Genomic DNA, 20,537 nt, shown 5'->3' with positions numbered 1-20,537 from the left:
TAAATACCTGAATAATTAAATATTAATTGAGCCAGAGTTTTAGCTGTGGGGAAGAGAGATAATCTGTTGCGTGAACTGGACTAGAGGCTTAGTTTAGTAGGCACACTCTGAGCACTCCTACCAGATCGGGGCTCCACACAGCTCAGGCAACAAAACACCTATTTTGCCCCATTTTTGGAATCATGCTGGGGCTTGGGTGGGAAATAAGAATCTGGGTGCCTAGAGTGAGGTTTTGGTTCACATGCCCAGAGGCAGAAACATAAGCACCAAAGGAATTTTTAGTGCTAAGCACCAAGCACCAAGATTAAGCACTAAGTAAGGCTTCATGATAGCTGAATGGGAGTTTTGTGGATCTCGGTGTTGCCTAAAAATTGAACTTGTGTTTCAAGTACTGTTGTGATTTGAATGGAGTTTACTTTAGATTAAGAAAAGATGATAAAGGAAAATAGAAGGTAATGTAGTGCATTTCCAGACTCACAATCCACATTTAACTGTTTCACAAAATGGCTGCTTTGTCTCACTAGGCCGATGAATCTTTAGATTATAATGAACAGGACACAATAAGTGATGTGGCAGGAAATAACTAACTTCTGCCACATATTAGTTTCCATTCATGTATTTTTATTTTTCTTTGCAGATTGTTTTACAGGATTCATAAATATACTGACTGATATAATTTGGCGCTTCACAGGAGATTTCATGGCCCCTGATCTTGTGTGCAGAGTTGTTCGCTACTTGCAGGTACAGAAACTATTCAATATCTAATACCTAGTGCCGTGCACCCAGACTAAGATAAGAACTTAGTCTTGTATCCCCATGTGCTTGTTAAATTGTTGTATAAAAGCCCTTAAATCACCCACAATCAAAGAAGTTAACAGACCTGGCATTTAAAGTACAAGACATAAAAGTTTAATGGTAGATATGAGAATGGAGAAAAAATCAGAGAAAATTGCAAGCAGCTACAAATTCCATTCAAGTCAATAGATCAGCTTTTGCTTACACCAGAGCAGAATTTGTCTGAGCATCATATCCATTAAATGTATGCTGTCTCTTGTCTCCCATTCACTAAACGGAAGAAATTTTGAAAAGTGCCATTTAAGGGTAATAGCAACAGTATTTAAGAGTAATTACTAATCAGGGGAGATTTTTTAAATAAAAAATGTAAGAGACCCCTAATTTACATTGAACTTTCTTGGGAGCTGGGTGCCTAAGAGACATTTGTGCCTTTGAAAAGCTCTCCCTTGATGGTTTTCCCCCTCAGAAATCCATATGTCTAATCTTAGTCCAAAAATAGCAAAGCAGATTCTGATCTGACTTAGCCTGTTGTAAACCCAAAGCAACTCCACAGAAAATCAGTGCTGTTATTTCAGGGGCTGTCAATTGACCTGCATTAATGCCTGTGATTAACGCAGGACAGGATTAACACCTTAGTCCTTTTAAGGTAGGCATTAATGCTGTACTGCCCCTTTGAAGGGGCTTTGCAACGCAGAGCCAGGGATCAGCTGGAATCCCCAGCTGATCCCCAGCTCCTAATGTGCTGCTCCTTTGAATTGCTGCAGCAGCGCTTCAAAAGGGCAGTGCTGCAGGAAGCCAGGGTCAGCTGGGGACTACAGCTGATAGCGGGCTTCTGCAGCGCTGACCCTTTGAAATGCTGCCGCAGCATTTCAAAGAGGCAGCGCATGCAATTAATCGCGTGATTAATCGCAATTAATTTTTGTAATCTTTTGACAGCCCTAGTATTTCACATTCAAATAATTAGGAACATAATCTGATCCAGTAATACTAGAAATAATGCAGACTTCATTGGTTAAAATACTCCTGTGCAGGTGTGTCCACTGGGCAGCAGAAAGCTCAGAACAAGAGTTATTTATAAGCGGTCATACCATCTCTTCTTAGGAATGCAGCACCCTCTTGGAGTTTGATCATGAAGTATGATGGTATTTCATAGGGCTGCTCTTTTGTATGCAAATTTAAGATCTAATTCTATTGTTTTGGACCTTGCCAATTGCAATCAAAATTTGAGACTGAGGAGAGGAAATTATAATAATTGTATGAGCTGCAAGAATGCGTGCTGCTTCCTTGCTGTGTTCAGCCTCCTCAAGCCAAATGGAATTTTAGGAACAGATTCTACCAGCCTTACTCACACTCAGGTTCAACTTTACTTAGAAGATGGGCCCACTGATTGACATTATTGTGACTGCAGCAATAAGGTACTAAAAGGAAGGGTAGCAGGATCATGCTCTGTTAGCCAAATATCACATACTGAGAAATATTGGGGGGAGAGGGAGGGGAGAGAAGGGGATTTACAAAAGGAACTTACATGCCTAAAGTGACCTCAATTCAAAATTTAGATCAAAGTACCTGATGAGCTGCTTATGTTTCCACTGGTAAAGTCCTAAATTTTCCATCAGTGAAAATGCATGGAGTTGCCATACTGTTGACACCATGAGTAGTTTGGCTCCTAACTCACACCTGTGCCTAAGCAAGATTCACAGAGTGGGCATTGCCTTTTTGGCCTGATCCAGAAGATCAGGCCAAAGCCACCTGAAATACTCACTGGAATAGGGCCTTCAACTTAACCTCCCATCTAAGGTGGAAGCACAGGACTATAGAGTCAGTCTCCTTCTCTCTTTCTGGCCCAAGGAATATTTATGTATTTTAGAGAAAATTAAACATCATCAGCAGAAGAACTTGAGACTTGCCCCACATAATATCCCATAACCTAGTGATTAGGGCACTCGCACTAAGACCCAGATTAGGCACCTAATTTCCTTTGACCAGTGGGGCCTAGGCCACATGCCTTTTCTCGGAATTTCCTATCAGCAGCTTAGGCATCTCCCCACTCAGTGTAATGGCTTTTGCAAATCATGTAGGTATTGCATAATGGAATGTGGGCATCCAATTCAGGGGTGGATATTTCACACCGTGTTCCTAAAAGTTAAATACTGAAATCATCAGCCAAATTCCCCTTGAGAATTCTACCCACTGTATTTTTAAGTCAATCTACAACAAATGCTTGTGTGTGTTTTCCCCCCTCTCCCCCGCCTTCTGCCTCAGGTTGTGCTTCTGTATGCTTCAACTTATGTTTTGGTTTCACTCAGCATAGATCGATACCATGCCATAGTTTATCCAATGAAGTTCCTTCAAGGAGGTAAGAGAAATTTTATACTCTGCTGCTGCTCTAGATCTTGTTTAGCCAACTAAAGATGCTAAAGCAACAAATTTTAAATGAAAGAAGTACTATTATGATTAGTGTACTAAGATCCTGTATTAATATAATATTACCAAGACTATAAATTAATGTGGAATAAAACTATTTTTAAAAGTATAAAGTTTTCCTCTATCTTCCAGCATTTTGGGAAATTAATTACAGCCAATGGACAAAACCTTAGAGCAACTCTCTTGACTACAAGCATCACATCAGGAATTAATTTGAACCATTATTTTTACAACTTCTGTATTGCACATGCATGCTGGCCGCTGTGTGTCTGTACCCAAAGAATGGAAAAAGCAAGTCCTGAGCAGATGCAAGAAGTGCTATTTTATGCAAGACTTGCCAAACTACCTTTAGCTCACAATGCTATTTATGCTCCTGGACATCCTTTTTGAAGGAGTACCAGCTCATCACCCATATTTACAAGGGTGTCAAAGGGAAAATTGGAAGAGTTGAAATTCTAGCAGAATCAAGTCTTAAGATATAAAGCAGTTTCCCTACACATCCCCATTAATCTTTCCCACACACCTATACTTGCCTGAAGTTTCATCCATATGATCTTGGGCACTCAGTCCCAGAGCTGAATGAATAATTGGTTGAGGAAATATAGATCTAAGATTTAGAGCAGGGATTTGAATCCACACCTTCTACATCCCAAAGAATGGGATAAGGTGCTCTTAAATATTCACTGCCTCTTATGCCCATTAACATCCTTTGTGAAGGAGTTTGAGATCCCAGGCTAGACCGGAGACCAATTACAATATGAGGCGAGAACAGGAAACTCCTGTGAAAAAGGCTGTGCTTAAAGATCTCTTACAAAAAGGATTCTGTCAATAGGAGTTTTACTCTCAGTATGCCTGGGTGCTAATGACTCTAGAACAGTGTTTCCCAATTTTATTTGGCTATGGAACCCTTTTAAACACAAAATAATTTTGTGGAACCCCTAATAACAGTCTAATATACGGATATCAGTGTTGAGTAGTGACGTCATCGTCCCCACTCTCTGGCTAAGCTTGCTTTACACAGGGACACTTATCATGGCAAACAAATGAAAATTGTTTTCAATAAAATTCATTAATATTTTTTGGATTATAAAATGTTATTGTAATGGAATTTTCTTGTGGAACCATGGTTCCACAGAACACCATTTGAGAAACACTGCTCTAGAAGGTCCAAGGCAATGGAGAATCAAATCCTGTCTGTAGCCCAATCTCAATTCTTTTGCCTCATACAACATGTTAGAGAGCTGTACAAACATTAATTAAGCCTCAGTCTGGAGCGTTCAGTAAGAGATATTGTCTCAGTTTTACAAAAAAAAAAAAAAAAAAAAAAAAGGCATCTGAGACAATGTGATATGATCAAAGGCATAAAGATAGTGTCAGAGTTTGGACTGGAATTTAAAGGTTTGAGGCTTCAGGTTCTACCCATGGCCACTACAATAATCCAAAAATCCTGGTTTTAAATCAGCACGGTCACTGTTTTATTTTTGGTAATAGAAAAAGGTTCTCAACCTGTCATATAAAAACACCCTATTCAGAGACTTAGAGGATTTTATTTATCCTATACATATGTCCAATAAGTAAGACTCACCAGCCACAAGGCATTAAAGTATTTACAAAAAAACCCAAAACCAAAAACCAAAAAAAACCCCAAAACTGGTGCAAGGCAGCCAGCCCAGGCACCTGGCCTGTCCCCACACACACTTCTAGGTGAAGTTAAGTGGAGCTGTAAGACATCTAGCTCAGGTGTTGCTGATGCAAGAGCTAACATTGCAGTGGGGATGCAAGAGCTAACATTGCAGTGGGGATCCAGCAACTCTGTGCTGCTTGCCTAAACACTAGAAAAACCACTTGAGCACCACAATATGACTGCTCTCGCTCCAGCTAAGCTAACTTAAGAGTTACTGCTAGTGTCGATCATTCAAGCTAACACTCCAGTGAAGACAAGAGCTCAAAGAAAGCCAGTGTAAAGAGATCCTGCAGTGTGTTCCAAAAACTATTGAGGCCAGGAGCAAGGGAGACAATTCCAAAGCCTCTCAATAGAAATGTTCATCAAGGAAAAAGATACACACACAAACAAGAGCCACAATTGGTATTCCTCAGAATACTACTTTTTTTTAAATGAGGCAGTTAAAAAAGAAAATATTGCGGATGTGTATTGAACAGGATTTCGCATTTCACAGCACCTTTAATTCTTTAATTTCAAAGCTTTTCAGAGATAGCAATCCAGACTCTGATATATGCCCTTCAAGAGTATATCCACTGATTTCAGACAGACTACTGAAGTAAGATATCTTTAACTACCATAAGCAGTATCAGAATTGGGTCATAATTAACACATATGCAACAGACATGTGTACACACACACCTTGTCTTAATGGAGGAACAAATTAATTATCATCATACCCATTTTACAGGAGGTATTTTGAGAAAAATGGTTACAGCGTTTGCATTGTGTCAATAAGAAAATCTATGGAGGAGCCAAAAGTTAGAGCTTCTTATTCCTGGTCCCCTAATCTAACATTTTAGCCACTAGACAATGTTGTTGCCCTAATTCTTAATTGAAACTAAATAGTTCCTATAAAAACTTGAGATAAGACCTTGCAGGTTAGCTAGCCTATTTTCTGCCAGCTCAGGTTTCTGTAGAATATTTTCCTAGCATTCAGCCTAGTTGAGTTGCAAAGGTTTCGTCTTCCAACCTCATTCCTTGGTTAACTGAAAAATCTGTTAGGAAATTATTCTTAATATGTACCCTCAATTTTTTTCATAAATTTAATTGTTAATCCTCAGAATTTCTTTACATAATTCTTCTCCCAGAAGGATTTTTACATCCTTCAATTTCATTTCCTTTTTTATCTAAAAAAGTCGTCTTCAAACTGGGGTACCCAAGCTCTTAGCAGGGGATCTGCAAGAAAAAATCCTATAATGGCAGATACCACATTTATTTAGTAAGACTTGACAGTCTAATCAGATGTATATTATGAATCTCTTTCAGATAAGGTATACAGTGGATGACATTTAGAAAGGGGTATGCAACCTAAAAGTTTGAAAAGCACTGATCTAAAGGTTATGGATGATCTCAAAGCACTTTACGTAATCAAGCTTCTATTGTGCTGATCAAATGTGATATTTAAAAATAAGGACAAATATTATAACTGATGTTGGATGAAGCAAAAAAAAATTAAGCACTTTTATAACACTTTAAAAATGATTGAGTATAGATTTTAAATATAGCCTCTTGCAGTGCACAATTTAATGTAATGTTCTACTTCAGCATATAGTCAATCATCTGGAGATATAAAGCACCACTTGTCAAAACATCACAGTGCCCGGGTGGTAGGAGATATGATTTTTCTCTAGTACTTTCTTCCTGCAATCCTCCAGTACTCTGAGGCTACGGCTACACTGTAGCCTTCTTCCAGAAAAGCTAATATAAATGAAGAGCAGCATGGAATATTGCCATGCTTCATTTGCATAATTAATTAGCAGCACCTTTTGCGCAAAAAGGAGCTGTGTAGGCACAAGAGCTGTTCTTCCTGAAAAAATGAAGAACGGCTCTTGCGCAAGAGGTGGGTTTTGCGGAAAAAGGAGCCGTCTACACAGCTCCTTTTTGCGCAAAAGCCTCTTGCTCAAAAGTGGCTGCTAATTAATTATGCAAATGAAGAGTGGTGATAGTCCATGCTGTGCTTCATTTGCATAAGCTTTTCCAGAAAAAGGCTACAGTGTAGCCATAGCCTGAGTGTATGAGAGCTGTGGTTGCTGTAAGCTGGTGCAGCTACATTGGTCAGCAGATCCACTCTCTCGAAATTAAACTTCAATATCTGCACCTTGAAGCACCAGTTACAGTCTCAATATTATCCTTCCTCTGTCAGCTACAGGGTGAAGGCTTCTTTGATTTCTGATGTGCCATCATGCTGACCTCAGCCTTGCTTTGCCCAAGCAAGCAGGCACTACCACACAAGTCCCCCCTACCCACCCTCTCTTTAGCCTGATGTACATGTCCAAAGACATGCTTCAGAAGTGCCAGGACCTATGCTAACAAAAATTTGTTTGGATTTGTTGAACAGAAAGGCAGGCAAAAGTTCTCATAGTGGTGGCCTGGAGTCTCTCTTTCCTGTTTTCAATTCCAACTCTGATTATATTTGGGAAACGGCAGCTGTCCAATGGTGAAGTGCAATGCTGGGCCCTCTGGCCTGATGATTCCTACTGGATACCCTACATGACTGTGGTCGCTTTCCTCGTATACTTCATTCCTTTGATCATCATCAGGTAAGAACCTGGCAGGGATATGATACATAGTGGATACCTGCTGAAAACATGTAACTGGGAGTTTTTAAATAGCTAGTTTGGCCTTTGTTTATATAAATGTTTTATCCTAAACTGCTTTGATATTACTGATCCAGGAAAGAGACAGGAAACCATGTGGTACATGTGCCACTGTCTCAAACATAGCCTTCCATTCCAATAGGGAGCTCTACCAATGACACTGCAGAGGCCACAAACACTCACCCCACTGAGGCCTGGCCAATGTCTATAAAAAGAGCTGAGTTCAGAAAGCCATGTGCAGTAGTATGTCAATAAGAGACAGCTTTTTGAGAAGTGAAGGGGTTCATCAGTGATTATGTATCGCAGTGCAGCACATGGGGATGGATATTTATCAGCATGGGAAATTCCTGTATTTGTTCTTCAAATGCAAATAGTTTCAGGACAAAGATGCGTGGTGAGGATCTGCTCTCCCACTCAATGGGAATAAGATCAGACCGCAAGTGGTTTCCACTCTACCAGGTTTCCACTCCACAAGGTTTAAAAGTTTGGCTGAGTGACACTCAACACCCCTAGTATAAAAATTGTTCCAGCCCCCTTGGATCAGACCCTACAGGTATTTGCTTCACAGGATTATTCCTTGGCCATGTGTTTCATTTTTGACAAAGCATGAGACATTCTAAAGGTAGGACTGAGGGTATGTCTAGAAAGCGCTCTTCTGTTGGACTAAGCTACGCAATTTGCGCTAACGAAAATTACAGGGACGCTAGAATAGCGTGCCCTCTATTTTGGGAAATAGCATGCACTTTTAAAGACGTAGTGTTGCCATTTCGGGATATTTCTGGTATCCCTAAGTAGCAATGCAGTCTAAATGTACCCTGAGTCTCACCTCACATCAGTTTTACTACAGTGAGATTCCTTGTATTTTGAGTGAGTTACTCCTGCTTTACATCCATGTACATGAGAAAAGGATCAGACACAAAAGTTGTTCCTTCCATTTGATATGCAGCAGTAATCACTGGGTATAAAACAGGTCAGATGTGGGGGGAGGTAGGGACCAAAATTATAAACACAGATTAAGGCCAAAGAAAACTTCCATAAGAAGCAGTTCAACGAAGCAGATAAAAGACTAAGACTTTGAGCATTGGTGCCACTGGTGTTTTGCTGTAGTATGAACATATCCTAAAATCCCTCAGCAGTGGAGGTCGGGAGAACATAATGAGTTATCCAAAAGAGCCTGGGGCTGATCAACATGGATACTAGTGGCTAGTAAAGGAAGCGGGAAGATTTAATTCTCTGAGGGAGAAGACCCTGAACAAAAAAGGGCAGAATAGACACAGGCTGAATGTTTTATGACTCAATGGTTGACTCATACTCTACTTCTCTACTGAAATTTAAGAGCTTCTGTGTGACTTAGACCAGGCATGTGTTGCTCCATACATCTTTGAATTTGATTCAAGTTTCTAATCCATTTTCCTTTATTTAAATAGACCTTTGGTTTTAGGATGCTTTGGGAAATATTCCTTACCTGGCCACAGGAGAGGTTGATGATTCCTTAGGCTAAGACTACAACCATTTCAAAGCTAAAAAAAACAACCAAACAAAAAAACCCAACTTAGATACTTGTGTGGCCCCCACCTTTATTTATTCTCACAAAAACCCTGGGAGGCAAGGAAGTGTTATTTTCCCTTTTTTACATAGAGGAAATTGAGGCACGGAGAAGCTGTGTAACTTTATCCAGGTCATGAAGCCCTGTGGCAGAGTAGTGGCTTGAACCACTGTCTCCCAAGTCTTAGGTGAGGCCATTCTTCCTCTTTCACACACACATTCAATAATTCCACATACCCCAACAAACCTCCACCATCACACTCTCGTATTATTCATTACAACCCAAATATAAACTCACGGCAAAAGGCAAACCAATTCCCGGCAGATCTTAGATTCCCATCTGTGAATGGGGCTCTCTATTTTCTTATTTGGTTGGTTGTCTTGCAAAGAAAGTTTATTGCAATTTCTAGATGTCAGTGACATTTTCCTTATGGATGGAGGGGGATGAATACAAACACTTTTCAGAGGATTGGCATAAGGATAAAATAAGATCAGTAGCAAAATAAGGGACAGCAAAGTGTTTGGTATTTTTGAAATGTGTTTTGAAGTTCAGTACTTCAGAGAACTGAATATATTTAGAACCTCCAACCTCAAAAGGTCTGTATATGCTACTCATCGATAAAGTATTACGGCACCCTTTGCTATTATATTATTTGTAGGGAGCCCAGGAGTTTAAAAGCTAATCCTTCTAAACTAAATGCAATGGTCAAACTTTGATACCCAAAATAGCTAGTGGGCATTTTGAAAAACCCTTTCTGGTATTTGCTCTTTAGCCATAAAGTTGGAAGAAAAAAAGTGGTTCTCTAGGTGGAGGAGGCTGGCAAAAGTTTTGTTTGGCAAAATATTACTATATTACTTTACTGTTATGAAGACTTCCACTTCACAACCAGAGAGGATTGCATTGCAGTATATTACCTTACTAGTTCAAATGTGCTTTTCTAGGTATGAGCAGGTAGGACTCATCCAACATTCCTAGCTTTCTACTGTAAATCTTGCAAGAAAAGTTTTACTCTTTCTGATCTGATGATCCTGAAGTCAGCTATGGTCAATGTGATATTCAAGAATGAGCTCAACACAAATGGTGGGGATAAATGCTATGTCCTAGGCTGTCACACACAATATACAACAGTAACTACCAATGCTGCACAGCATTATAGGTGTGATCCTATTTCACACACACACACACAGCTCCTCCCCAAAACACCTCAACGGCAAGACTCTAATTGAATTTGATAAAGCTGGTCCTCAGTTCCTCTAAGGCCTGCAATTTAGCATAGCTAGGGAGCAGTGGGAGAATGCTAGAAGAGAGATATGTAAGCCCTAGCCTAGATTAATTAAGGCACGGTTTCCTAATAGTAGCCTTCTCTAGTCTATGAGCTAATTGTAGCACCTGTAGCATGGTACTCTGGCAGTGATTTAAAGGGCCCAGGCTCCAGATACTGCACTAGTGGCAGGAGATGTGGGGAGCCCCGGGCCCTTTTGAACTGACAGGCCACAGGGCAACTGTCTTCTTTGTCTCCCCTTGCCGGCGGGCCTGGGCCCCTTCCATTTTTTGGTGGAATAGAGGAGCTCCAAAACCACCTATTTAGAGTTACCAGCATAAACATACATGGCCAATTATTTATGGGGGCTGAACGAAGGGGAAGTGAGTATGACCATGGCTCAGTGTGCTCCAGCCTTCTCTACTCATTGGATTGTCGGGGTCATGGAGGTTACGTGAAGCAGACCATCAATTAGATGAGTGTCAGGGCTACTCTGATGCCAGAATTACAGGGCCTTCTGACACTTGTAGCCAGAGAGCCCAAAAGTATTTAAGGCCACTTTGTTCCTCTCTATGCCTGTGCCTAGGGTTGCCAGGTGTCTGGTTTTCAACCAGAACTCCCGGTCAAAAAGGGACCTTGGTGGTTCCAGTCAGCACCACTGACCAGGCTATTAGCAGTCTGGTTGATCACATTGTGGGCAAGAGTGGAATTTCAGGAGAGCAGGGGGGGCAACAGCATTCCGTACGTGCCTCTCACACCTGGCTGGTGAGCTCCCTTCTCAAGCCACGTACAAGAGCCATGCACAGAATGAAAGAACTTTCCCCTCTCTCCCTTAGCACTGGGGAATGGGATGAAAAGCAAGCTATGTCCTGGACGGCTGCTGCCCCCCCTGCTCTCCCGAAATTCCACCCTTGACTGTGACACTGGCAGGCTTCCTGCTGAGCTCCATGCAACACTTGGGAAGCTGACAGCATGTCCGGCTTCTATGTGAGGGGGCAGCCAAAGGAGCTCTGTGTGCTACCCTTTCCCACAGGGCTGCTATTACTAATTCTTGGGCGCTGCCTGAGATCAGTGATGCCTGGAGCCTGCACCCTGAACCCCCTTGCATTTCCCAACCCATGGCTGCCCCAGCCCCGAGTTCCCCTCCCACATCCAAACTCCCATCTGGAAGCTGCACCCTCTCTTGCACCCCACTCCCTTCATCCCAGCCTGGAGCCCCTTCTGCACCTAGCACCCAACCAGCTGGAGCCCTCAGCCCTCCTCTACCCAAACCTCTTTTCCCCAACTTGGTGAAAATGAGTGAGTGATGGAGGGAGCAGAGGGTAGGGTCTTGGTGAAGGGGTGGGACAATTTGCTTACGAGAGTTTTTATAACAGAACATGTGAAAATAGAGAGAACACATTTCTGAAAAACTCCTTTGTAAACCTGCTTCATCTACCTCTTCAAACTAACTATGATTGGATAACATTGTGAATACATTTGAAACATTTTTGCAGGCATCATCAGATGCAAATCATTCTAAGTTAGCTTTCTCTGAATCTCTGTATAGACTGTTTGCCCAACAGACATATACTGCCTAAAATGATAGTACGTTGGATGTACCCTACCAGAAATGCATAACCAAGGGATAACCATTGACATCTTTGGACACAAAATGTAACTCCCTATAAATATGCAAGTTCAACTGAAGTGTTTTTTTTTTCCTTGTCATAGTCCAGTTACCTTACATATCTTTCAGGTTTCACTCTTCCAGTCTCATACTGCAGCTGACTTACAGTACTTGCTGTTGGAATGAGCTGGGTGAAGCCTTATTATGGGTTGAACTAGAATCATGTTCAAACTGATGCATGAACAAGACTTTCATTTATGATACTTGTTAGAGACAGTGAAAGTATCACATCTAAAACAGGGCCTAATTAACTACAGGCAGTCCCCGGGTTATGTACAAGATAGGGACTGTAGGTTTGTTCTTAAGTTGAATCTGTATGTAAGTCAGAACTGGCGTCAGCCGCTGCTGAAACTGATCAGTTTCAACCGGGGCTGAATCTGGATGCCAGTTCTGACTTACATACAGATTCAACTTAAGAAACCCAGGCGTCCCCAAGTCAGCTGCTGCTGAAACTGATCAGCGGCTGATTCCAGGAAGCCTGGGGCAGAGCAACTCTGCCTCGGGCTTCCTGTAGTCAGCCGCTGGTCAGTTTCAGCAGCGGCTGACTTGGGGACGCCTGGGGCAGAGCAGCTGGGGTGCTGCTGGGTTGCTCCAGTAGCGCGGCTCCTCGGCACTACTAGAGCAACCCAGCAGCACCCCAGCTGCTCTGCCCCAGGCGTCCTGATTCAGCCGCTGCTGAAACTGACCAGCAGCGGCTGAATCAGGACGCCTGGGGCAGAGCAGCTGGGGTGCTACCCGGTTGGTCCGGAGCGGCGCTGCGAGACTAACCCGGCAGCCCCCAGCTGCTCTACCTCAGGAGTAGGCAAGAAAAGCATGGTCTGCTGGGGGGGGGGGGGGGGGGGAGCACTAGCTGCACACACACACCCCCCCCAGCAGACCAGGGAGACGAGAGCAAAGCCGCGGAGCACGCCCGCAGCGGGACAGCCCAAGCGCTCCCGGGCTGTCCCACTGCGAGCGTTCTCCGCGGCTTTGCTCCTGTCCCCCTAGTCTGCTGGGGGGGGGGGGTCCAGCAAAGCCACTGGACCCCCCCAGCAGACCAGGGACACCAGAGCAAAGCCGCCGTCTGGACCCCCCCCCCCCAGCAGACCAGGGGCACAGGAGCAAAGCCGCCCAGGTGGCGGCTTTGCTCCAGGGCAAACGAGCAAAGCTGTCCAGGCAATGGGACTCCCGCCGCCTGGGCGGCTTTGCTCGGGTGTCCCTGGTCTGCTGGGGGAGAGAGGGTCCAGCGGCTTTGCTGGATCCCCCCAGCAGACCAGGGAGACCGGGAGAAGCTTTTCTCGCCCTGGAGGACACGGGTGGCGACCCGCCACCCATGAGCTCCGGGGTGAGAAAAGCCCCGTTCGTAAGTGTGGATCCGACATAAGTCGGATCCGCGTAAGTCGGGGACTGCCTTTATATGGTGCTAGTTTCTGGGCAGTCTCTGAAGGGTTCCATTGATAAGGAGAGAAGACAGAAACTGAACACACAAGACCAGAGGGCAGAGGCAGGAAAACTGCGCAGTAGCTGTGAGCATTGTGGCCCTGGAGAAAGACAGACCATGAGCTTACAGGTCTGTTGGTCAACAAGGCTTCATGCTGGAAGCTAAGAAATCACTCCTGTACTTCTTTGTCCCTCTGCATTTGGAGAAGCAAAGAACCTTTCTGATGCAATCTTGTTTACAAGGAAACTGCAAATTTCATTAAATTCCACTTCCCTGGGGCACTGAAATTTGAGGCAGTGGCAACATGTTGAACTCTTATAGTTGTATCACACGTTTCAAAATAGTTGGTGTTTTTTATAATAGCCCAACCTCTGAAGGGAACCTAAAGCTTTTGTTAAAATACATTTTTGCCCTTCTGGTTGCAGAGAAGAGCCCGCAGAAGGTAACCTGAGTGCACTCCAAAGGCTCAGAAACCAAAACGTGAATAATATGAATAAAAATATACCAAAATTACTTAAGATCTCTTTTTTGGGGACTAATTTGTGACTTTTACACAGCTGGCATGGCAATACTGCAAAGGTCCTGAGTTACCTAAATCTAAGAAAATCTGTTCCTATGTTCCTCAGAACCTTAGTCTAAGTAAATATATTAATGTGGGGAGGGGAGTAAAATAAATTTGCTGAAAGAACCACCACCCAGTTAGGTAACACTTATTAAAGTTAAGCTAATGAACTATAATTTTAAGTCTAGTATACTTTGAGATGCGAGGCGAGTTTAGGGTTTGATCATACTTGAAAACTCAAAGAAAATTAACCTAAAACTGAAGAACTGAAGTCCTTTCACAAAAAACAAAAACAAAAACAAAACACACACCACACCATGATTTTGAATATCACAAAAGCATAGATCAACCGAGGATTGTTTAAAACACTCACACATGGCTTTGTGAATCTTTCAGCAAAGTGGACTGAATTTGGAGCTTGCAATATACCATAAAAATCAGTTTAAGGCATTTTGGTGTTGTGTTAGGAATGTTCAGCTCCACGAAGAACTAGTCTAAATATAAAAAGTAGTAACTGGAGTCTTTTCCCAAAGCATATGCTGCATTGTGAGGGGTATGTGTACTCTTCTTTACAAGAGTGCCTCCTAAGTTACTAGCGACACGGAGTCCTGTGGCATCTTATAGATGTATTGGAGCATAAGTTTCGTGGGCAAAGACCCACTTCATCAGATGCATCTTTGCCCATGAAAGCTTATGCTCCAATATATCTGTTAGTCTATATGGTGCCACAGGACTCCTTGTCGCTTTTGCAGATCCAGACTAACACGGCTACTCCTCTGATCCTAAGTTACTGCTTTTTGTCGGGCAAGAATCAGAAATTCCATAACAGACCATTTTCCACAGTGGCCTTTTTCTTCAGTCATAATTCAAGCAAAATTCCCTCCTATTCTGGAGGTGGTATATCCAAACAACTTCAAACCAAAATGACCAGAAGTATCAAAACCATAGTGACGTGTCCAGTCTTATTTTGGGTCTAATCCTACAGAATACCACCAATTGTGATTGAAGTCACATTGCCAGATTCTGACAAATGGTAATACCTGCAACTTCAATTGTAGTCAAAGGTGTCAATTTAACTGATTTACACCCATGAATGTTATGTCAGTTTCTTTAGAAGAGTAGCCTCTGGAGTCTGTGGAAATAGATTTCTGTCATAAACCTTTGATTCATTCATGTAATGTGAAAGAGGCCAGAAATAAGGTTTCTTTCTTGCAACTCATGTCAGAGCCTCACTAAAATCAGTAGTGAGCATTTGAGATTTTTAAAACTTTGTACCTCTAGCAATTCAGAATCTGTGAAAGGTCCGTGTTCTGTTTAGTGGTTTATTTAACTGATAAATTGTCATTTGCTGCGCTTTAATCTGTTTAATCAGTACAGGCAGTCCCTGACTTATGCGGATCCGACTTATGTCGGATCTACACTTACGAACGGGGCTTTCTCGCCCCGGAGGTCGAGGTGGCGGATTGCTACCTGCGAGCTCTGGGGCGAGAAAGCCCCGTTCGTAAGCTGCTCCGGTGCCCCTGGTCTGCTGGAGACCGTCTCCAGCAGACCAGGGGCACCGGGCGGGTTCCCGCGCTTCTGAGGCTTTGCCAGAGCAAAGCCTCAGAAGCGCGGGGAACCGCCGCTGCTGCCGCTTCAGTCCCAGTGCCTGTGGTCTGCTGGGGACCGTCCCCAGCAGACCACAGGCACCGGGACTGAAGCCGCAGCCGCAGAGCAAAGCCTCAGAGCAAAGCCTCAGAGGCGCGGCACCCCGCTGCCGCTGCGGCTCTGCTCCCCGTGTCCCTGGTCTGCTGGGGGGGGGGGCGCAGCAGACCAGGCTTTTGTTTTGGACCCTGGGGCAGAGCAGCTGGGGCGCTGCCGATTGGTCCTGCAGCGCCGCTCTGGGCACTACTGGACCAACCCAGCAGCACCCCAGCTGCTCTGCCCCAGGTCCTGATTCAGCCGCTGCTGGTCAGTTTCAGCAGTGGCTGAATCAGGACGCCTGGGGCAGAGCAGCTGGGGTGCTGCTGGGTTGGTCCAGTAGCGCCGAGGAGCGGTGCTACTGGAGCAACCCAGCAGCACCCCAGCTGCTCTGCCCTAGGCGTCCCCAAGTCAGCCACTGCTGAAACTGACCAGCGCTGACTACAGGAAGCCCGAGGCAGAGTTGCTCTGCCCCGGGCTTCCTGGAATCAGCCGCTGATCAGTTTCAGTAGCAGCTGACTTGGGGAAGCTTGGGGTTCTTAAGTTGAATCTGTATGTAAGTCAGAACTGGCGGTCAGTTTCAGCAGCAGCTGAATCTGGACGCCAGTTCTGACTTACATACAGATTCAACTTAAGAACAAACCTACAGTCCCTATCTTGTACGTAACCCGGGGACTGCCTGTAGTATTAACACATACTCACTTAGGGTATGTCTACACTACAGCACTAATTCAAACTAACTTAATTCAAATTAGTTAATTCGAACTAAGCTAATTCGAACTAGTGCATCTAGACCTAAAAACTAGTTCGAATTAGCATTTTGCTAATTCGAACTAGCATGTCCACATTGAGTGGACCCTGAACCGAGGTTAAGGATGGCCGGAAGAAGTGCCGTCAGGGCATCATATTAAGACTTAGAGCGTGGAGCTGCTGTCTCAGGCTAGCCAAGGGCTGTGCTTAAAGGGACCCGACCCCCACCCCGGACAGACAGTTCTCAGGGGTTCCCAGCTCGCTTGTCTAACTCGATGAGGGACAGCAAAGCAGTCCTGGCTTGGAGTGCCCTGAATGCCCACACTCGGCACATCACAGCACTCGGCCATCAGCCCGGCTGCACTTGCCGCAGGCTGCCATCCGGGGGGGGGGGTCAATCGGGGGGCTGCAGGAGAGCTTTCACCCTGAGGAGCCTGCAGAGCCACCCCAGTCCTCCCCATCGGGGGCTCGTACCCCATTCCTCCCTCACCTCCTTCCACTTGCCCCTCCCTAGCCCCCCTTTCCTGATGTACAAAATAAAGGACATGTGTGTTCAAAAATAGAAACGCTCTTTATTGAACAAAACTGGGGGAGACTGGGAAAAGGAGGTGGGAGAGGGGAAGAGAGAGGGTTGGAGAGGGGAGGAGGAAACCTGGGAGGAGGGAGCTGGAAGGGGGAAGCCAGGGGAAGAAGGAGGAGGGAAAGTATAAAACTATGGTACGCCATATCTTCATTACTGTGTACAGATGTGATCTCCTCACCCCAGAAAAGATATTTTGGCCTTGGAAAAGGTTCAGAAAAGGGCAACTAAAATGATCAGGGGTTTGGAACAGGTCCCATATGAAGAGAGGCTAAAGAGACTGGGACTTTTCAGCTTAGAAAAGAGGAGACAGAGAGGGGATATGATAGAGGTCAATAAAAGCATGAGTGTTGTGGAGAGGGTGCATAAAGAAAAGTTCTCCATTAGTTCCCATAATAGAAGGGCTAGAGGACACCAAATGAAATGAATGGGTAACAGGCTTCAAACTAATAACAGAAAGTTCTTCTTCACAAAGCAAATAGTCAACCTGTGGAACTCCTTGCTGCAGGAGGCTGTGAAGGCTAGAACTAGAACAGAGTTTAAAGAGAAGTGAGATAAATTCATGGAGGTTGGGTCCATGGAGTGGTATTAGCCAGGGGGTAGAAATGGTGTCCCTGGCCTCTGTTTGTGGAAGGCTGGAGATGGATGGCACGAGACAAATGGCTTGGTCATTGTCTTTGGTCCATCCCCTCCAGGGTACCTATTGTTGGCCACTGTCGGCAGACAGGCTACTGGGCTAGATGGACCTTTGGTCTGACACAGTACGGCCATTGTTGTGTTTTTATGTTCTAAGCTCAGGGCTCAGGGTCGGGGTCTCACTCGACCACCTTGATTTTCATGCAAACCTGCTCCTGGGTGGCCAGGCTGGCATCTATCCTGCCCTAGACGGCCACTTTCCTGTGCCTAGTGCGGAGGTCATAGATGTTGGAGGCTTCCCTCCAAACCTTGATGAGGTCCACGATGTCCGCACTAGACCAGGAGGGCGCCCGCCTCTTGCGGCCCTGGGCAGGCTCCTGAGAGCTGCCAGCCTGGTCCCGGGAAGAGGCGGAGGGCTGGGTGGCTGGCTCATCCATGCCAGGTGCAGGGTCTGCTGGCTGGGTGCTGGCAGGCTTGCACCTGGCACGGGCACTGTAGCCAGATCGTGCTCCTTTAAGGGCTCTGGGGCCGGGAGGGGGGCAGACAAGTTTCCCTGGTGGTGCCCAGAGTGGCCACCAGGGTAAGCTGGGGAGGGCTAGCCTCCCACTAGTTCAAATTAAGTGGCTACACAGCCCTTAATTCGAACTACTTAATTTGCACTAGGCGTTAGTCCATGTAGAATGAGGTTTACCTAGTTCGAATTAAGCACTCCGCTAGTTCGAATTAAGTTCAAACTAGTGGTTTGCCTGTGTAGCACCTATGAAAGTTAATTCAAACTAACAACTGTTAATTCGAATTAACTTTGTAGTGTAGACATACCTTTATTTAGTAAAGTCTACTAAAGTAGACTTTAGTAAAGCCCCCCACCATCACCCCAGTAAAACCAAAAGTATTTTGAAATATAGTAAAATGCCAGATGGTTAAAAAAAAATCAGATTGCAGAAAAGGAAAAATATGCAGAGAAAAAGTAAGTACTCAATATTTATACAGAAATTTGAGTTTAAAAAAATACTGTAGTGAAATAGAGGCTAGGTTAGACATCAGTGAATAGGAATGAAATTATGGAAGCTAATTGATTGCTTCTGATTGAGTAATTTCTGCTCCTATATCCATCTAAGAATCTAAAAACTAGCTTCTGACACTTCTTGTCATGTCAGCCTGACAGCTCACTTACCGGTTATACCTATAATTATTTGTCTGTGGGAAAATTAGTCAACTAATTTACAAACACTGAGTCATTGCCAACAATTAGGAGGCATAATACCCTCCTATTCAGTGACATGGCATTACATAAAGCAGAGAATGAGGAACAATAGACAAATTAAGATAATTGTAAGCAATTTACAGAAAATACATTTGTCTGTTTATCGACATACTGGTGATGTGAACCTCTAAATATTGAGCCTGGATGACCTGCTACCAGAGTATATTTACCAAACGCAAAATACAACAGGTTTGTTTAAAAAGTAGGAGATTGAGTTTTCACTAACGTTTTCCTGTCAGTCTGAAGATCGTTATTTCTTGTAGGATGTAAAATGTCTGCTGGTTAAGATACTTCTAATTCCCACATCACTTTTTGTTATGATAAATAATGGGCCTGATGCTATAAATGGATAATGACAGCCATTATTCAAAAGGAATACAATAAGGTTTGTTGGATTATGTCCCAATTTTTTTATAGTAAAAAAAGTTGACATTCATAAAGTCACTAATCTCAGCTCCCTCAAACTCCGAGACTTGGACCACATTAAGCCTTTTTTGTCACTTCTAGAAGTTTGATTTACAGAATGTGCTATTTATTTTTGATCAACACTGCACTTCTACAACCCAACAGCACGGGATCTTTGTTTTCCAAGTGGACTCATGTGAAAATTGTCTAGATTCTGTTTCACACCAGACTTAGGGTATGTCTACACTTGCCCCCTAGTTCAGACTAGGGAGGCAAATGAAACATACCGAAGTTGCTAATGAAGCACGGGATTTAATTATCTTGCGCTTGATTAGCATATTCGTGGCTGGTCGCCATTTTAAAATGCTGGTCACCCGATTTAACTTGCCGCGTATAGATGCGGTAGTCCGATCCAAAAGCCTTTCATCGAATTAACTGTTACTCCTCAATTGCAATGAGGAGTAACAGTTAATTCAAGGGAAGGATTTTGGATCAGACTACCGCATCTACACACAGCAAGTTAAATCGGGTGACCAGCATTTTAAAATGGCGACCGGCCGCGAATATGCTAATCAAGCGTGGGATAATTAAATCCCACGCTTCATTAGCAACTTCGGTATGCTTCATTTGCCTCCCTAGTCTGAACTAGGGGGCAAGTGTAGACATACCCTTACATGCCTCCTCCAACCTGGGTCTCCATTCCCTTTCTAGCCGTTCATTTAGAAGTAATGTTAACAATGACAATTTAAAATGACCACTACTGATCAAATTAATTATAGTAGAACCCAAAGATCTTATCATGATTTCACCACGTGACAACACCCCTTTTATGGCGCAACACAGCATGTCGGCAACTTTGCCTTAGGCTCCACCTTGGAGGGCACTGGTCTGGTGCAATGGTGACTTGTCTTTCCAGCCACGTTACACCACAGTTCCATGCCACTTGGCATAGCAATGTTCCAAACACCTCAACTCTGTAATTATTTTGTCAAACACCACAATGTCTTCAACCCCTTCTGGGCTCATCAGCCTGACTCTCCTTCCAGAGCAGCTTGCAGGGCCTCCCTCTGGAGTCCCTCAACAAATCTAAAAAAACAGTCCAAAAATAGAAACTAAGCAATTTCTGCCTGCTCCAGACCTCATCTTTTAGATAAGTTTCTCCCCTTGACTGACTACCATCACATCCTTCCTACAGAGTGGTAACTCCACATCACCTGTCTCCTAA

At 44.0% G+C, this 20,537-nt stretch overlaps 1 protein-coding gene across 1 annotated transcript in view; it reads left to right on the top strand.

Annotated features, from left to right (window-relative positions):
* NPSR1 (neuropeptide S receptor 1) overlaps positions 1-20,537 on the top strand; it is a 97,167-nt gene that overhangs the window by 57,354 nt on the left and 19,276 nt on the right. The window contains exons 3-5 of the mRNA XM_075919805.1: positions 638-741; positions 3,058-3,151; positions 7,281-7,482. Of these exons, the coding sequence (XP_075775920.1) occupies positions 638-741; positions 3,058-3,151; positions 7,281-7,482 (400 nt within the window). The remainder of the gene's footprint in view (positions 1-637; positions 742-3,057; positions 3,152-7,280; positions 7,483-20,537) is intronic.

The sequence above is a fragment of the Pelodiscus sinensis genome, chromosome 2, assembly GCF_049634645.1.
Source record: "Pelodiscus sinensis isolate JC-2024 chromosome 2, ASM4963464v1, whole genome shotgun sequence".
Lineage (NCBI taxonomy): Eukaryota > Metazoa > Chordata > Testudines > Trionychidae > Pelodiscus > Pelodiscus sinensis.
This window is presented reverse-complemented; position numbering and strand designations above follow the sequence as displayed.